Below are 12,045 nucleotides of genomic sequence, written 5' to 3' on the forward strand. Positions count from 1 at the left end.
TGTAACACGTGTGTGTGTGTGTACCACGTGTGTGTGTGTAACACGTGTGTGTGTGTGTAACACGTGTGTGTGTGTGTGAAACGTGTGTGTGTGTGTAACACGTGTGTGTGTACCACGTGTGTGTGTGTGTGAAACGTGTGTGTGTGTGTACCACGTGTGTGTGTGTGTACCACGTGTGTGTGTGTACCACGTGTGTGTGTGTACCACGTGTGTGTGTGAAACGTGTGTGTGTGTGTGTAACACGTGTGTGTGTGAAACGTGTGTGTGTGTGTGTAACACGTGTGTGTGTGTAACACGTGTGTGTGTGTAACACGTGTGTGTGTGTAACACGTGTGTGTGTGTAACACGTGTGTGTGTGTGTACCACGTGTGTGTGTGTAACACGTGTGTGTGTGTAACACGTGTGTGTGTGTAACACGTGTGTGTGTGTAACACGTGTGTGTGTGTAACACGTGTGTGTGTGTAACACGTGTGTGTGTGTAACACGTGTGTGTGTGTGTAACACGTGTGTGTGTGTGTGTAACACGTGTGTGTGTGTAACACGTGTGTGTGTGAAACGTGTGTGTGTGAAACGTGTGTGTGTGTAACACGTGTGTGTGTGTAACACGTGTGTGTGTGTGTACCACGTGTGTGTGTGAAACGTGTGTGTGTGTAACACGTGTGTGTGTGTAACACGTGTGTGTGTGTGTGTAACACGTGTGTGTGTAACACGTGTGTGTGTGTGTGTAACACGTGTGTGTGTGTACCACGTGTGTGTGTGAAACGTGTGTGTGTGTGTGTAACACGTGTGTGTGTGTAACACGTGTGTGTGTGTAACACGTGTGTGTGTGAAACGTGTGTGTGTGTGTGTAACACGTGTGTGTGTGTGTAACACGTGTGTGTGTGTGTAACACGTGTGTGTGTGTACCACGTGTGTGTGTGTGTAACACGTGTGTGTGTGTGTAACACGTGTGTGTGTGTAACACGTGTGTGTGTGTACCACGTGTGTGTGTGTAACACGTGTGTGTGTGTGTGTGTGTAACACGTGTGTGTGTGTAACACGTGTGTGTGTGTACCACGTGTGTGTGTGTGTAACACGTGTGTGTGTGTAACACGTGTGTGTGTGTGTAACACGTGTGTGTGTGTAACACGTGTGTGTGTGTAACACGTGTGTGTGTGTAACACGTGTGTGTGTGACACGTGTGTGTGTGTGTGTGTGTAACACGTGTGTGTGTGTAACACGTGTGTGTGTGTACCACGTGTGTGTGTGTGTAACACGTGTGTGTGTGTAACACGTGTGTGTGTGTGTAACACGTGTGTGTGTGTAACACGTGTGTGTGTGTACCACGTGTGTGTGTGTAACACGTGTGTGTGTGTGTAACACGTGTGTGTGTAACACGTGTGTGTGTGTGTGTGTGTAACACGTGTGTGTGTGTAACACGTGTGTGTGTGTGTACCACGTGTGTGTGTGTGTACCACGTGTGTGTGTGTAACACGTGTGTGTGTGTAACACGTGTGTGTGTGTGTAACACGTGTGTGTGTACCACGTGTGTGTGTGTACCACGTGTGTGTGTGTGTAACACGTGTGTGTGTAACACGTGTGTGTGTGTGTGTGTGTAACACGTGTGTGTGTGTAACACGTGTGTGTGTGTACCACGTGTGTGTGTGTGTAACACGTGTGTGTGTGTAACACGTGTGTGTGTGTGTAACACGTGTGTGTGTGTAACACGTGTGTGTGTGTAACACGTGTGTGTGTGTAACACGTGTGTGTGTGTAACACGTGTGTGTGTGTGTGTAACACGTGTGTGTGTGTGTGTGTGACACGTGTGTGTGTGACACGTGTGTGTGTGACACGTGTGTGTGTGTGTAACACGTGTGTGTGTGTAACACGTGTGTGTGTGAAACGTGTGTGTGTGTAACACGTGTGTGTGTGTGACACGTGTGTGTGTGTGTACCACGTGTGTGTGTGTGTGTACCACGTGTGTGTGTGTACCACGTGTGTGTGTGTACCACGTGTGTGTGTGTGTGTGACTGTGTGTGTGTGTGTGTAACACGTGTGTGTGTACCACGTGTGTGTGTGTACCACGTGTGTGTGTGTACCACGTGTGTGTGTGTGTGTAACACGTGTGCGTGTGTGTGTGACTGTGTGTGTGTGTGTGTAACACGTGTGTGTGTGTGTGTACCACGTGTGTGTGTGACACGTGTGTGTGTGTACCACGTGTGTGTGTGACACGTGTGTGTGTGTACCACGTGTGTGTGTGTACCACGTGTGTGTGTGTGACACGTGTGTGTGTGTGACACGTGTGTGTGTGTGTGTGTAACACGTGTGTGTGTGTAACACGTGTGTGTGTGTGTGACACGTGTGTGTGTGTGACACGTGTGTGTGTGACACGTGTGTGTGTGTGTGACACGTGTGTGTGTGTGTACCACGTGTGTGTGTGTGTGTACCACGTGTGTGTGTGTGTACCACGTGTGTGTGTGTGTACCACGTGTGTGTGTGTACCACGTGTGTGTGTGTAACACGTGTGTGTGTGACACGTGTGTGTGTGACACGTGTGTGTGTGTGACAGGTGACAAGGGCGACACGTGTGTGAATTGCCAGAGCCCGTTCCCTCCCAGCGTCCCCTCTCCACCGGGACCCCCAGGGCCCCCCGGACCCCCTGGGCAACCAGGTGACATACACACACACACACACATGTACACACGTACATACACACACGTGTTACACACACACACGTACACACACACACACACATACACACACACATGTACACACGTACATACACACACACACATACACACACACACATACACACACATACACACACGTGTTACACACACACACACATACACACACACGCACACACACGCAAACACACACACACGCATGTACACACACACATACGTACACACACACACGTACACACACACACACACACGTACACACACACACACACACGTACACACACGTGTTACACACACACACACACGTACACACACACACACACACGTACACGCACACACACACGTACACACACACACGTACACACACACGTACACACACACGTACACACACACACGTGTTACACACACACACACACGTGTTACACACGCACACACGTGTTACACACGCACACACGTGTTACACACGCACACACGTGTTACACACGCACACGTGTGAGTGTGGCTGAGTGTGCTTGACTCTACTGTGACCCGCAGGTTTCCCCGGAACTCCGGGATTCAAGGGCGACGTGGGGACCCCAGGCACCTCTGGGCCCACGGGCCCCCCCGTGAGACCCCCCCCCCCCATCCCCCCCCCCCCCCCATCCTTCTATCCCCCCACCTCCCCACCTCCCCAACCCCCCACCCCATCCCCCCCCCATCCTACTATCCCCCCACCCCCCATCCCCCCACCTCCCCACCCCCCCATCCCCCACCCCATCCCCCCCCATCCCCCCCCCCCCCCATCCTTCTATCCCCCCACCTCCCCACCTCCCCAACCCCCCATCCCCCCCACCTCCCCACCCCCCCATCCCCCACCTCCCCACCCCCTCCCACCTCCCCACCCCCCCATCCCCCCCACCTCCCCCCCCCCCATCCCCCACCTCCCCACCCCCATCCTTCTATCCCCCCACTTCCCCACCCCCCCACCTCCCCACCCCCCCATCCCCCCACCTCCCCACCCATCCCCCCACCTCCCCACCCTCCCACCTCCCCACCCCCCCATCCCCCCACCTCCCCACCCATCCCCCCACCTCCCCACCCCCCCATCCCCCCACCTCCTCACCCCCCCATCCCCCCACCTCCCCACCCCCCCATCCCACCCCCATCCCCCCACCTATGGTGCAGTGTTGAGTCTATGGTGCAGTGTTGAGTTTATGGTGCAGTGTTGAGTCTATGGTGCAGTGTTGAGTCTATGGTGCAGTGTTGAGTCTATGGTGCAGTGTTGAGTCTATGGTGCAGTGTTGAGTCTATGGTGCAGTGTTGAGTCTATGGTGCAGTGTTGAGTCTATGGTGCAGTGTTGAGTCAATGGTGCAGTGTTGAGTCTATGGTGCAGTGTTGAGTCTATGGTGCAGTGTTGAGTCTATGGTGCAGTGTTGAGTCTATGGTGCAGTGTTGAGTCTATGGTGCAGTGTTGAGTCAATGGTGCAGTGTTGAGTCTATGGTGCAGTGTTGAGTCAATGGTGCAGTGTTGAGTCTATGGTGCAGTGTTGAGTCAATGGTGCAGTGTTGAGTCTATGGTGCAGTGTTGAGTCTATGAGTAGTGTTGAGTCTATGGTGCAGTGTTGAGTCTATGGTGCAGTGTTGAGTCTATGGTGCAGTGTTGAGTCTATGGTGCAGTGTTGAGTCTATGGTGCAGTGTTGAGTCTATGGTGCAGTGTTGAGTCTATGGTGCAGTGTTGAGTCAATGGTGCAGTGTTGAGTCTATGGTGCAGTGTTGAGTCTATGGTGCAGTGTTGAGTCTATGGTGCAGTGTTGAGTCTATGGTGCAGTGTTGAGTCTATGGTGCAGTGTTGAGTCTATGGTGCAGTGTTGAGTCAATGGTGCAGTGTTGAGTCTATGGTGCAGTGTTGAGTCTATGGTGCAGTGTTGAGTCTATGGTGCAGTGTTGAGTCTATGGTGCAGTGTTGAGTCAATGGTGCAGTGTTGAGTTTATGGTGCAGTGTTGAGTCTATGGTGCAGTGTTGAGTCTATGGTGCAGTGTTGAGTTTATGGTGCAGTGTTGAGTCTATGGTGCAGTGTTGAGTCTATGGTGCAGTGTTGAGTCTATGGTGCAGTGTTGAGTCTATGGTGCAGTGTTGAGTCTATGGTGCAGTGTTGAGTCTATGGTGCAGTGTTGAGTCTATGGTGCAGTGTTGAGTCTATGGTGCAGTGTTGAGTCTATGGTGCAGTGTTGAGTCAATGGTGCAGTGTTGAGTCTATGGTGCAGTGTTGAGTCTATGGTGCAGTGTTGAGTCTATGGTGCAGTGTTGAGTCTATGGTGCAGTGTTGAGTCTATGGTGCAGTGTTGAGTCAATGGTGCAGTGTTGAGTCTATGGTGCAGTGTTGAGTCAATGGTGCAGTGTTGAGTCTATGGTGCAGTGTTGAGTCAATGGTGCAGTGTTGAGTCTATGGTGCAGTGTTGAGTCTATGAGTAGTGTTGAGTCTATGGTGCAGTGTTGAGTCTATGGTGCAGTGTTGAGTCTATGGTGCAGTGTTGAGTCTATGGTGCAGTGTTGAGTCTATGGTGCAGTGTTGAGTCTATGGTGCAGTGTTGAGTCTATGGTGCAGTGTTGAGTCAATGGTGCAGTGTTGAGTCTATGGTGCAGTGTTGAGTCAATGGTGCAGTGTTGAGTCTATGGTGCAGTGTTGAGTCTATGAGTAGTGTTGAGTCTATGGTGCAGTGTTGAGTCTATGGTGCAGTGTTGAGTCTATGGTGCAGTGTTGAGTCTATGGTGCAGTGTTGAGTCTATGGTGCAGTGTTGAGTCTATGAGTAGTGTTGAGTCTATGGTGCAGTGTTGAGTCAATGGTGCAGTGTTGAGTCTATGGTGCAGTGTTGAGTCTATGAGTAGTGTTGAGTCTATGGTGCAGTGTTGAGTCTATGGTGCAGTGTTGAGTCTATGGTGCAGTGTTGAGTCTATGGTGCAGTGTTGAGTCTATGGTGCAGTGTTGAGTCTATGGTGCAGTGTTGAGTCTATGAGTAGTGTTGAGTCTATGGTGCAGTGTTGAGTCTATGAGTAGTGTTGAGTCTATGGTGCAGTGTTGAGTCTATGGTGCAGTGTTGAGTCTATGGTGCAGTGTTGAGTCTATGAGTAGTGTTGAGTCTATGGTGCAGTGTTGAGTCTATGGGCAGTGTTGAGTCTATGGTGCAGTGTTGAGTCTATGAGTAGTGTTGAGTCTATGGGGCAGTGTTGAGTCTATGGGCAGTGTTGAGTCTATGGTGCAGTGGAGAGTCTATGGTGCAGTGCTGAGTCTATGGTGCAGTGTTGAGTCTATGGTGCAGTGTTGAGTCTATGGGTAGTGTTGAGTCTATGGGCAGTGTTGAGTCTATGGTGCAGTGTTGAGTCAATGGTGCAGTGTTGAGTCTATGGTGCAGTGTTGAGTCTATGGGTAGTGTTGAGTCTATGGGGCAGTGTTGAGTCTATGGTGCAGTGCTGAGTCTGTGGTGCAGTGTTGAGTCTATGGGCAGTGTTGAGTCTATGGTGCAGTGTTGAGTCTATGGGCAGTGTTGAGTCTATGGTGCAGTGTTGAGTCTATGGGCAGTGTTGAGTCTATGGGGAGTGTTGAGTCTATGGTGCAGTGTTGAGTCTATGGTGCAGTTTTGAGTCTATGGTGCAGTGCTGAGTCTATGGTGCAGTGCTGAGTCTATGGGCAGTGCTGAGTCTATGGTGCAGTGTTGAGTCTATGGGGCAGTGTTGAGTCTATGAGTGGCAGTGTTGAGTCTATGGGTAGTGTTGAGTCTATGGTGCAGTGTTGAGTCTATGGTGCAGTGCTGAGTCTATGGTGCAGTTTTGAGTCTATGGTGCAGTGCTGAGTCTATGGTGCAGTGTTGAGTCTATGGGGCAGTGTTGAGTCTATGAGTGGCAGTGTTGAGTCTATGAGTAGTGTTGAGTCTATGGTGCAGTGTTGAGTCTATGGGGCAGTGTTGAGTCTATGGTGCAGTTTTGAGTCTATGGTGCAGTGCTGAGTCTATGGTGCAGTGCTGAGTCTATGGGCAGTGTTGAGTCTATGAGTGGCAGTGTTGAGTCTATGGGTAGTGTTGAGTCTATGGTGCAGTGTTGAGTCTATGGTGCAGTGCTGAGTCTATGGTGCAGTGCTGAGTCTATGGGTAGTGTTGAGTCGATGGTGCAGTGTTAAGTCTATGGGTAGTGTTGACTCTATGGGCAGTGTTGAGTCTATAGTCAGTGCTGAGTCTATGGGCAGTGTTGAGTCTATGGTGCAGTGTTGAGTCTATGGTGCAGTGTTGAGTCTATTGTGCAGTGTTGAGTCTATGGGCAGTGTTGAGTCAATGGTGCAGTGTTGAGTCTACGGGCAGTGTTGAGTCTATGGGCAGTGCTGAGTCTATGGTGCAGTGTTGAGTCTATGGTGCAGTGCTGAGTCTATGGTGCAGTGTTGAGTCTATGGTGCAGTGTTGAGTCTATGATGCAGTGTTGAGTCTATGGGCAGTGTTGAGTCTGTGGTGCAGTGTTGAGTCTGTGGGTAGTGTTGAGTCTATGGGCAGTGTTGAGTCCATGGTGCAGTGCTGAGTCTATGGTGCAGTGTTGAGTATATGGTGCAGTGCTGAGTCTATGGTGCAGTGTTGAGTCTATGGTGCAGTGTTGAGTCTATGGGCAGTGTTGAGTCTATGGTGCAGTGTGGAGTCTATGGTGCAGTGTTGAGTCTATGGGCAGTGTTGAGTCTATGGTGCAGTGTTGAGTCTATGGTGCAGTGTGGAGTCTATGGTGCAGTGTTGAGTCTATGGTGCAGTGTTGAGTCTATGGTGCAGTGTTGAGTCTATGGTGCAGTGTTGAGTCTATGGGCAGTGTTGAGTCTATGGTGCAGTGTTGAGTCTATGGGTAGTGTTGAGTCTATCGTGCAGTGTTGAGTCTATGGTGCAGTGTTGATTTTATGGTCAGTGTTGAGTCTATGGTGCAGTGTTGAGACTGTGGTGCAGTGTTGAGTCTGTGGTGCAGTGTTGAGTCTATGGTGCAGTGTTGAGTCTATGGTGCAGTGTTGAGTCTATAGTGCAGTGTTGATTCTATGGTCAGTGTTGAGTCTATGGTGCAGTGTTGAGTCTATAGTGCAGTGTTGATTCTATGGTCAGTGTTGAGTCTATGGTGCAGTGTTGAGTCTATGGTCAGTGTTGAGTCTATGGTGCAGTGTTGAGTCTATGGTGCAGTTTTGAGTCTATGGTGCAGTGTTGAGTCTATGGTGCAGTGTTGAGTCTATGGGTGACAGTGCTGAGTCTATGGGTGACAGTGTTGAGTCTATGGGCAGTGTTGAGTCTATGGTGCAGTGTTGAGTCTATGGGTGACAGTGCTGAGTCTATGGTGCAGTGCTGAGTCTATGGGTGACAGTGTTGAGTCTATGGTGCAGTGTTGAGTCTATGGGTGACAGTGTTGAGTCTATGGGCAGTGTTGAGTCTATGGGTGACAGTGCTGAGTCTATGGGTGACAGTGTTGAGTCTATGGTGCAGTGTTGAGTCTATGGTGCAGTGTTGAGTCTATGGTGCAGTGTTGAGTCTATGGTGCAGTGTTGAGTCTATGGTGCAGTGTTGAGTCTATGGGCAGTGTTGAGTCTATGGTGCAGTGCTGAGTCTATGGTGCAGTGTTGAGTCTATGGGGCAGTGTTGAGTCTATGGTGCAGTGTTGAGTCTATGGTGCAGTGCTGAGTCTATGGTGCAGTGTTGAGTCTATGGTGCAGTGTTGAGTCTATGGTGCAGTGCTGAGTCTATGGTGCAGTGTTGAGTCTATGGGTAGTGTTGAGTCTATGGTGACAGTGCTGAGTCTATGGTGCAGTGCTGAGTCTATGGTGCAGTGCTGAGTCTATGGTGCAGTGTTGAGTCTATGGGTAGTGCTGAGTCTATGGTGCAGTGCTGAGTCCATGGCGACTATTGTACAAATGTGTAAAATGATGTGAATTGTGGCTGTTGTTGTTATTGTTGTTGTTATTGTTGTTGTTGTTGATGCTCGCTGTGATTTCTTTCAGGGTATCCCTGGCTCCGTTGGCCGTCTTGGTCCCCCGGGGCTCAAAGGGGACCCGGGATCTGCGTTCCCCGTGCCTGGTACCCGGGGCGACCAAGGGGACCCGGGGAGGCCGGGGATCGACGGACGGCCCGGGAACGCCGGGAGGCCTGGGGTGGATGGGTCCCCTGGGTTTCCGGGGTCTAAAGGGGACCCTGTGAGTGATGACACATAGACACGAGGGATAGCCCCCTACAGTTCAGTTGATACGGTAATACTGGTACTATGGGTGAGACTCATACCCCAGTTGATACGGTAATACAAGTGTAGTGTTGTGATAATTGTTTTTTTACCCTTTTATCTGGCAACAAAATGACACCGTTTTTACGAGGAGTCATGTTTGCATAGACCACAATACCTGCGGTCGTAATGCAAACAAAAAACATAACTCTGATAATGTATGCACTGTCCTTGAAGTTGATTGGTCCACACCCGAGACAGCTTTCCTGAGAGCCTAGTCTCACATGGTGTTGGACCAGATGACGCCAAAAGGCGCACAACTCAAAGACAATGTACCATCAGAGTATGAGAGCTCGGGGCAAGCATTTACACCATTGGAACCTCATTTGCCAGTAGAAAAATATGATAATTGTTTTTTTACCCTTTTATCTGTCAACAAAATGACACCTTTTTTTACGAAGAGTCATGTTTGCATAGACCACAATACCTGCGGTCATAATGCAAACAAAAAACACAACTCTGATAATGTTTGCACTGTCCTCTAAGTTGATTGGTCCACACCCGAGACAGCTTTGCTTAGAGCCTAGTCTCACATGGTGTTGGACCAGATGACGCTAAAAGGCGTCATTACTGTGATACTAGTACCACGTGTGCGTCTCACACCACAGTGATTACTGTGATACTAGTACCACGTGTGCATCTTACACCCCACTGATTACCTTGATACTAGTATCACAGGAGTTGTAATGGGCTCTGTGTGTACCCCACCCCTCCCCCCACTCCCCCCCCCCCGCCTCCCCCCCCGAAGGCCCCATTTGGACTGAAAGGGGAGCAGGGCCCCCCGGGTCCTCCGGGATTCTCTGCGTCGCCCGGGGTACAGGGACCCCCGGGACCCCCAGGGATCGGCTACCCCGGACCCCCCGGCATCAAGGGGATGCAGGGGGTCCCGGGCCGGCCGGGACCCCCTGGAACTCCTGGTGAGAGTTCCGCTTTTAAAATGTCGATTCGAAGCTTTCGCGACGGAGGGAATCCGTGCCCGTTGGTTCTTTAGGTGAAGTCCACGTGGGGTAGAAAAATAAAATGAAAGAAAAAATGATAATTATATTTTTTGGTTTTAACAAAGCAAAATAAATAAAGAAAACTATTTTTTTCTGGTAAAAATGTGGTAGAAAAATAAAATGAGAAAAAAAAATGAGAAGAAGATTATTTTGTTTTAATAAAGCAAACTAAATAAATAAAGCAACTTTCTTTTTGTAAAAAAAAAATTTGGTCTAGAAGTGGTTGATTTACCTTCACCTATACATCTGTGATGGGGGGGAAAGCAACGAGCTTTATAGCTTTTCGGATTCCTCCTGCAGTAGAAATACACGATCCTGATTCTGCTGCTCGTTCGTAACAGTACTTGCCCCAACAGCCTGTCAGAGGCTACACGGGTGACCTTTGTCTGTGCAGCACTTGCCCCATACACACAGCCTCTTGTCAGAGGCTACACGGGGGACCTTTGTCTATGGAGCACTTGCCCCAACAGCCCATCAGAGGCTACCCGGGTGACCTTTGCCTTTGCAGCACTTGCCCCAACAGCCTGCCAGAGGTTCTACAGGGGTGACCTTTGCAGCACTTGCCCCAACAGCCCGGCAGAGGCTACCCGGGTGACCTTTGCCTCTGTGACTTGACCTCTGCCCCCCTCCCCACGTGACTCTAGGTGAGAAGGGAGACCCCGGCCTGACCAAGACTGAGCCTGGTCCCTCGGGGTCTCCAGGACCCCCTGGAGGACAGGGACCCCCGGGGTTCCCAGGTAAGAACCCCAGAGACCCCCCCACAGACCCCCACAGACCCCCCCCACAGACCCCCCCCCACAGACCCCCCCACAGACCCCCCCACAGACCCCCGCAGACCCCCACTCCCTCCCCCTCCCTCTCCAAGGGGACCCTCCTCACTACCCCCCCCCCCATCTCAGTGTCTAAGGGGACCGCCCCCACCCCCCCACCCCCCCCCCCCCCACCCCCCCCACCCCCTCTCTCAGAGTCAAAGGGGACCCCACCCCCTGTCTCAGTCCAAGGGGACCCCCCACCCCCCCACACCCTCCCTCTCCAAGGGGACCCACCCCCTCCCTCTCCAAGGGGACCCCCCCACCCCCCCACCCCCCCACCCCCCTCCCTCTCCAAGGGGACCCCTCTTCACCCCCCCCACCCCCACCCCCTCCCTCTCCAAGGGGACCCCCCTCAACCCCCCACCCCCCCCACCCCCTCCCTCTCCAAGGGGACCCCACCCCACCCCCCCTCACCCCCCCCCAACCCCCTCCCTCTCCAAGGGGACCCCCCTCACCCCCCCACCCCCCCCCCACCCCCTCCCTCTCCAAGGGGACCCCCCCCCACCCCCCCTCACCCCCCTCCCTCTCCAAGGGGACCCCCCTCACCCCCCCACCCCCCCCCCCACCCCCCTCCCTCTCCAAGGGGACCCCCCTCACCCCCCCACCCCCCCTCACCCCCCTCCCTCTCCAAGGGGACCCTTCTCACCCCCCCCTCATCTCAAGTGTCCAAGGGGACCCTACCCCCCCTCTCATCCCTGTCACCTGACATTGTTGTTGTCGTTGTTGTTGTCGTTGTTGTTGTTGTCGTTGTTGTTGTCGTTGTTGTTGACACGTCCTCTGCCCCTCTCCCCACTCAGGGACCCCTGGATTCGCAGGGGGTCCAGGATCCCCGGGGCAGCCGGGACCCAAAGGGGATCAGGGGCTTCCTGGCAGAGGGGGCCCTGGGGGACCAGGCCCCAAAGGTGAGGCACATCGTCCCCAGCTACGTACCCACACATTTGTGTGCGTCTCTCTCTCTCTCTGTGTGTGTGTCAATCTGTCTGTCTGTGTGTCTGTCTGTGTGTCTGTGTGTGTGTCTGTGTGTCTATCTGTATGTCTGTGTGTCTGTCTGTGTGTCTGTCTGTCTGTGTGTCTCTCTCTCTCTCTGTGTGTCAATCTGTCTGTCTGTGTGTCTGTGTGTGTGTCTGTGTGTGTGTCTGTGTGTCTATCTGTATGTCTGTGTGTCTGTCTGTGTGTCTGTCTGTCTGTGTGTCTCTCTCTCTCTCTGTGTGTCAATCTGTCTGTCTGTGTGTTCCTCCCTCCATCTGTGTGTGTCTCTCTCTCTGTCCATCTGTCTGTCTGTCTATCTGTCTGTGTGTGTGTCTGTCTGTGTG

General features: G+C 52.1%; 1 protein-coding gene across 1 annotated transcript in view; it reads left to right on the forward strand.

Annotated features, from left to right (window-relative positions):
• LOC144740628 (uncharacterized) overlaps positions 1 to 12,045 on the forward strand; it is a gene marked incomplete at its 3' end in the record, with an annotated part of 63,581 nt that overhangs the window by 11,954 nt on the left and 39,582 nt on the right. Inside the window, exons 2-7 of the mRNA XM_078623422.1 lie at positions 2,581 to 2,650; positions 3,198 to 3,268; positions 8,648 to 8,846; positions 9,741 to 9,878; positions 10,565 to 10,657; positions 11,530 to 11,634. Of these exons, the coding sequence (XP_078479548.1) occupies positions 2,581 to 2,650; positions 3,198 to 3,268; positions 8,648 to 8,846; positions 9,741 to 9,878; positions 10,565 to 10,657; positions 11,530 to 11,634 (676 nt within the window). The remainder of the gene's footprint in view (positions 1 to 2,580; positions 2,651 to 3,197; positions 3,269 to 8,647; positions 8,847 to 9,740; positions 9,879 to 10,564; positions 10,658 to 11,529; positions 11,635 to 12,045) is intronic.

This window comes from Lampetra planeri, unplaced genomic scaffold (assembly GCF_965212315.1).
Source record: "Lampetra planeri unplaced genomic scaffold, kcLamPlan1.2.h2 scaffold_247, whole genome shotgun sequence".
NCBI classification, from domain to species: domain Eukaryota; kingdom Metazoa; phylum Chordata; class Hyperoartia; order Petromyzontiformes; family Petromyzontidae; genus Lampetra; species Lampetra planeri.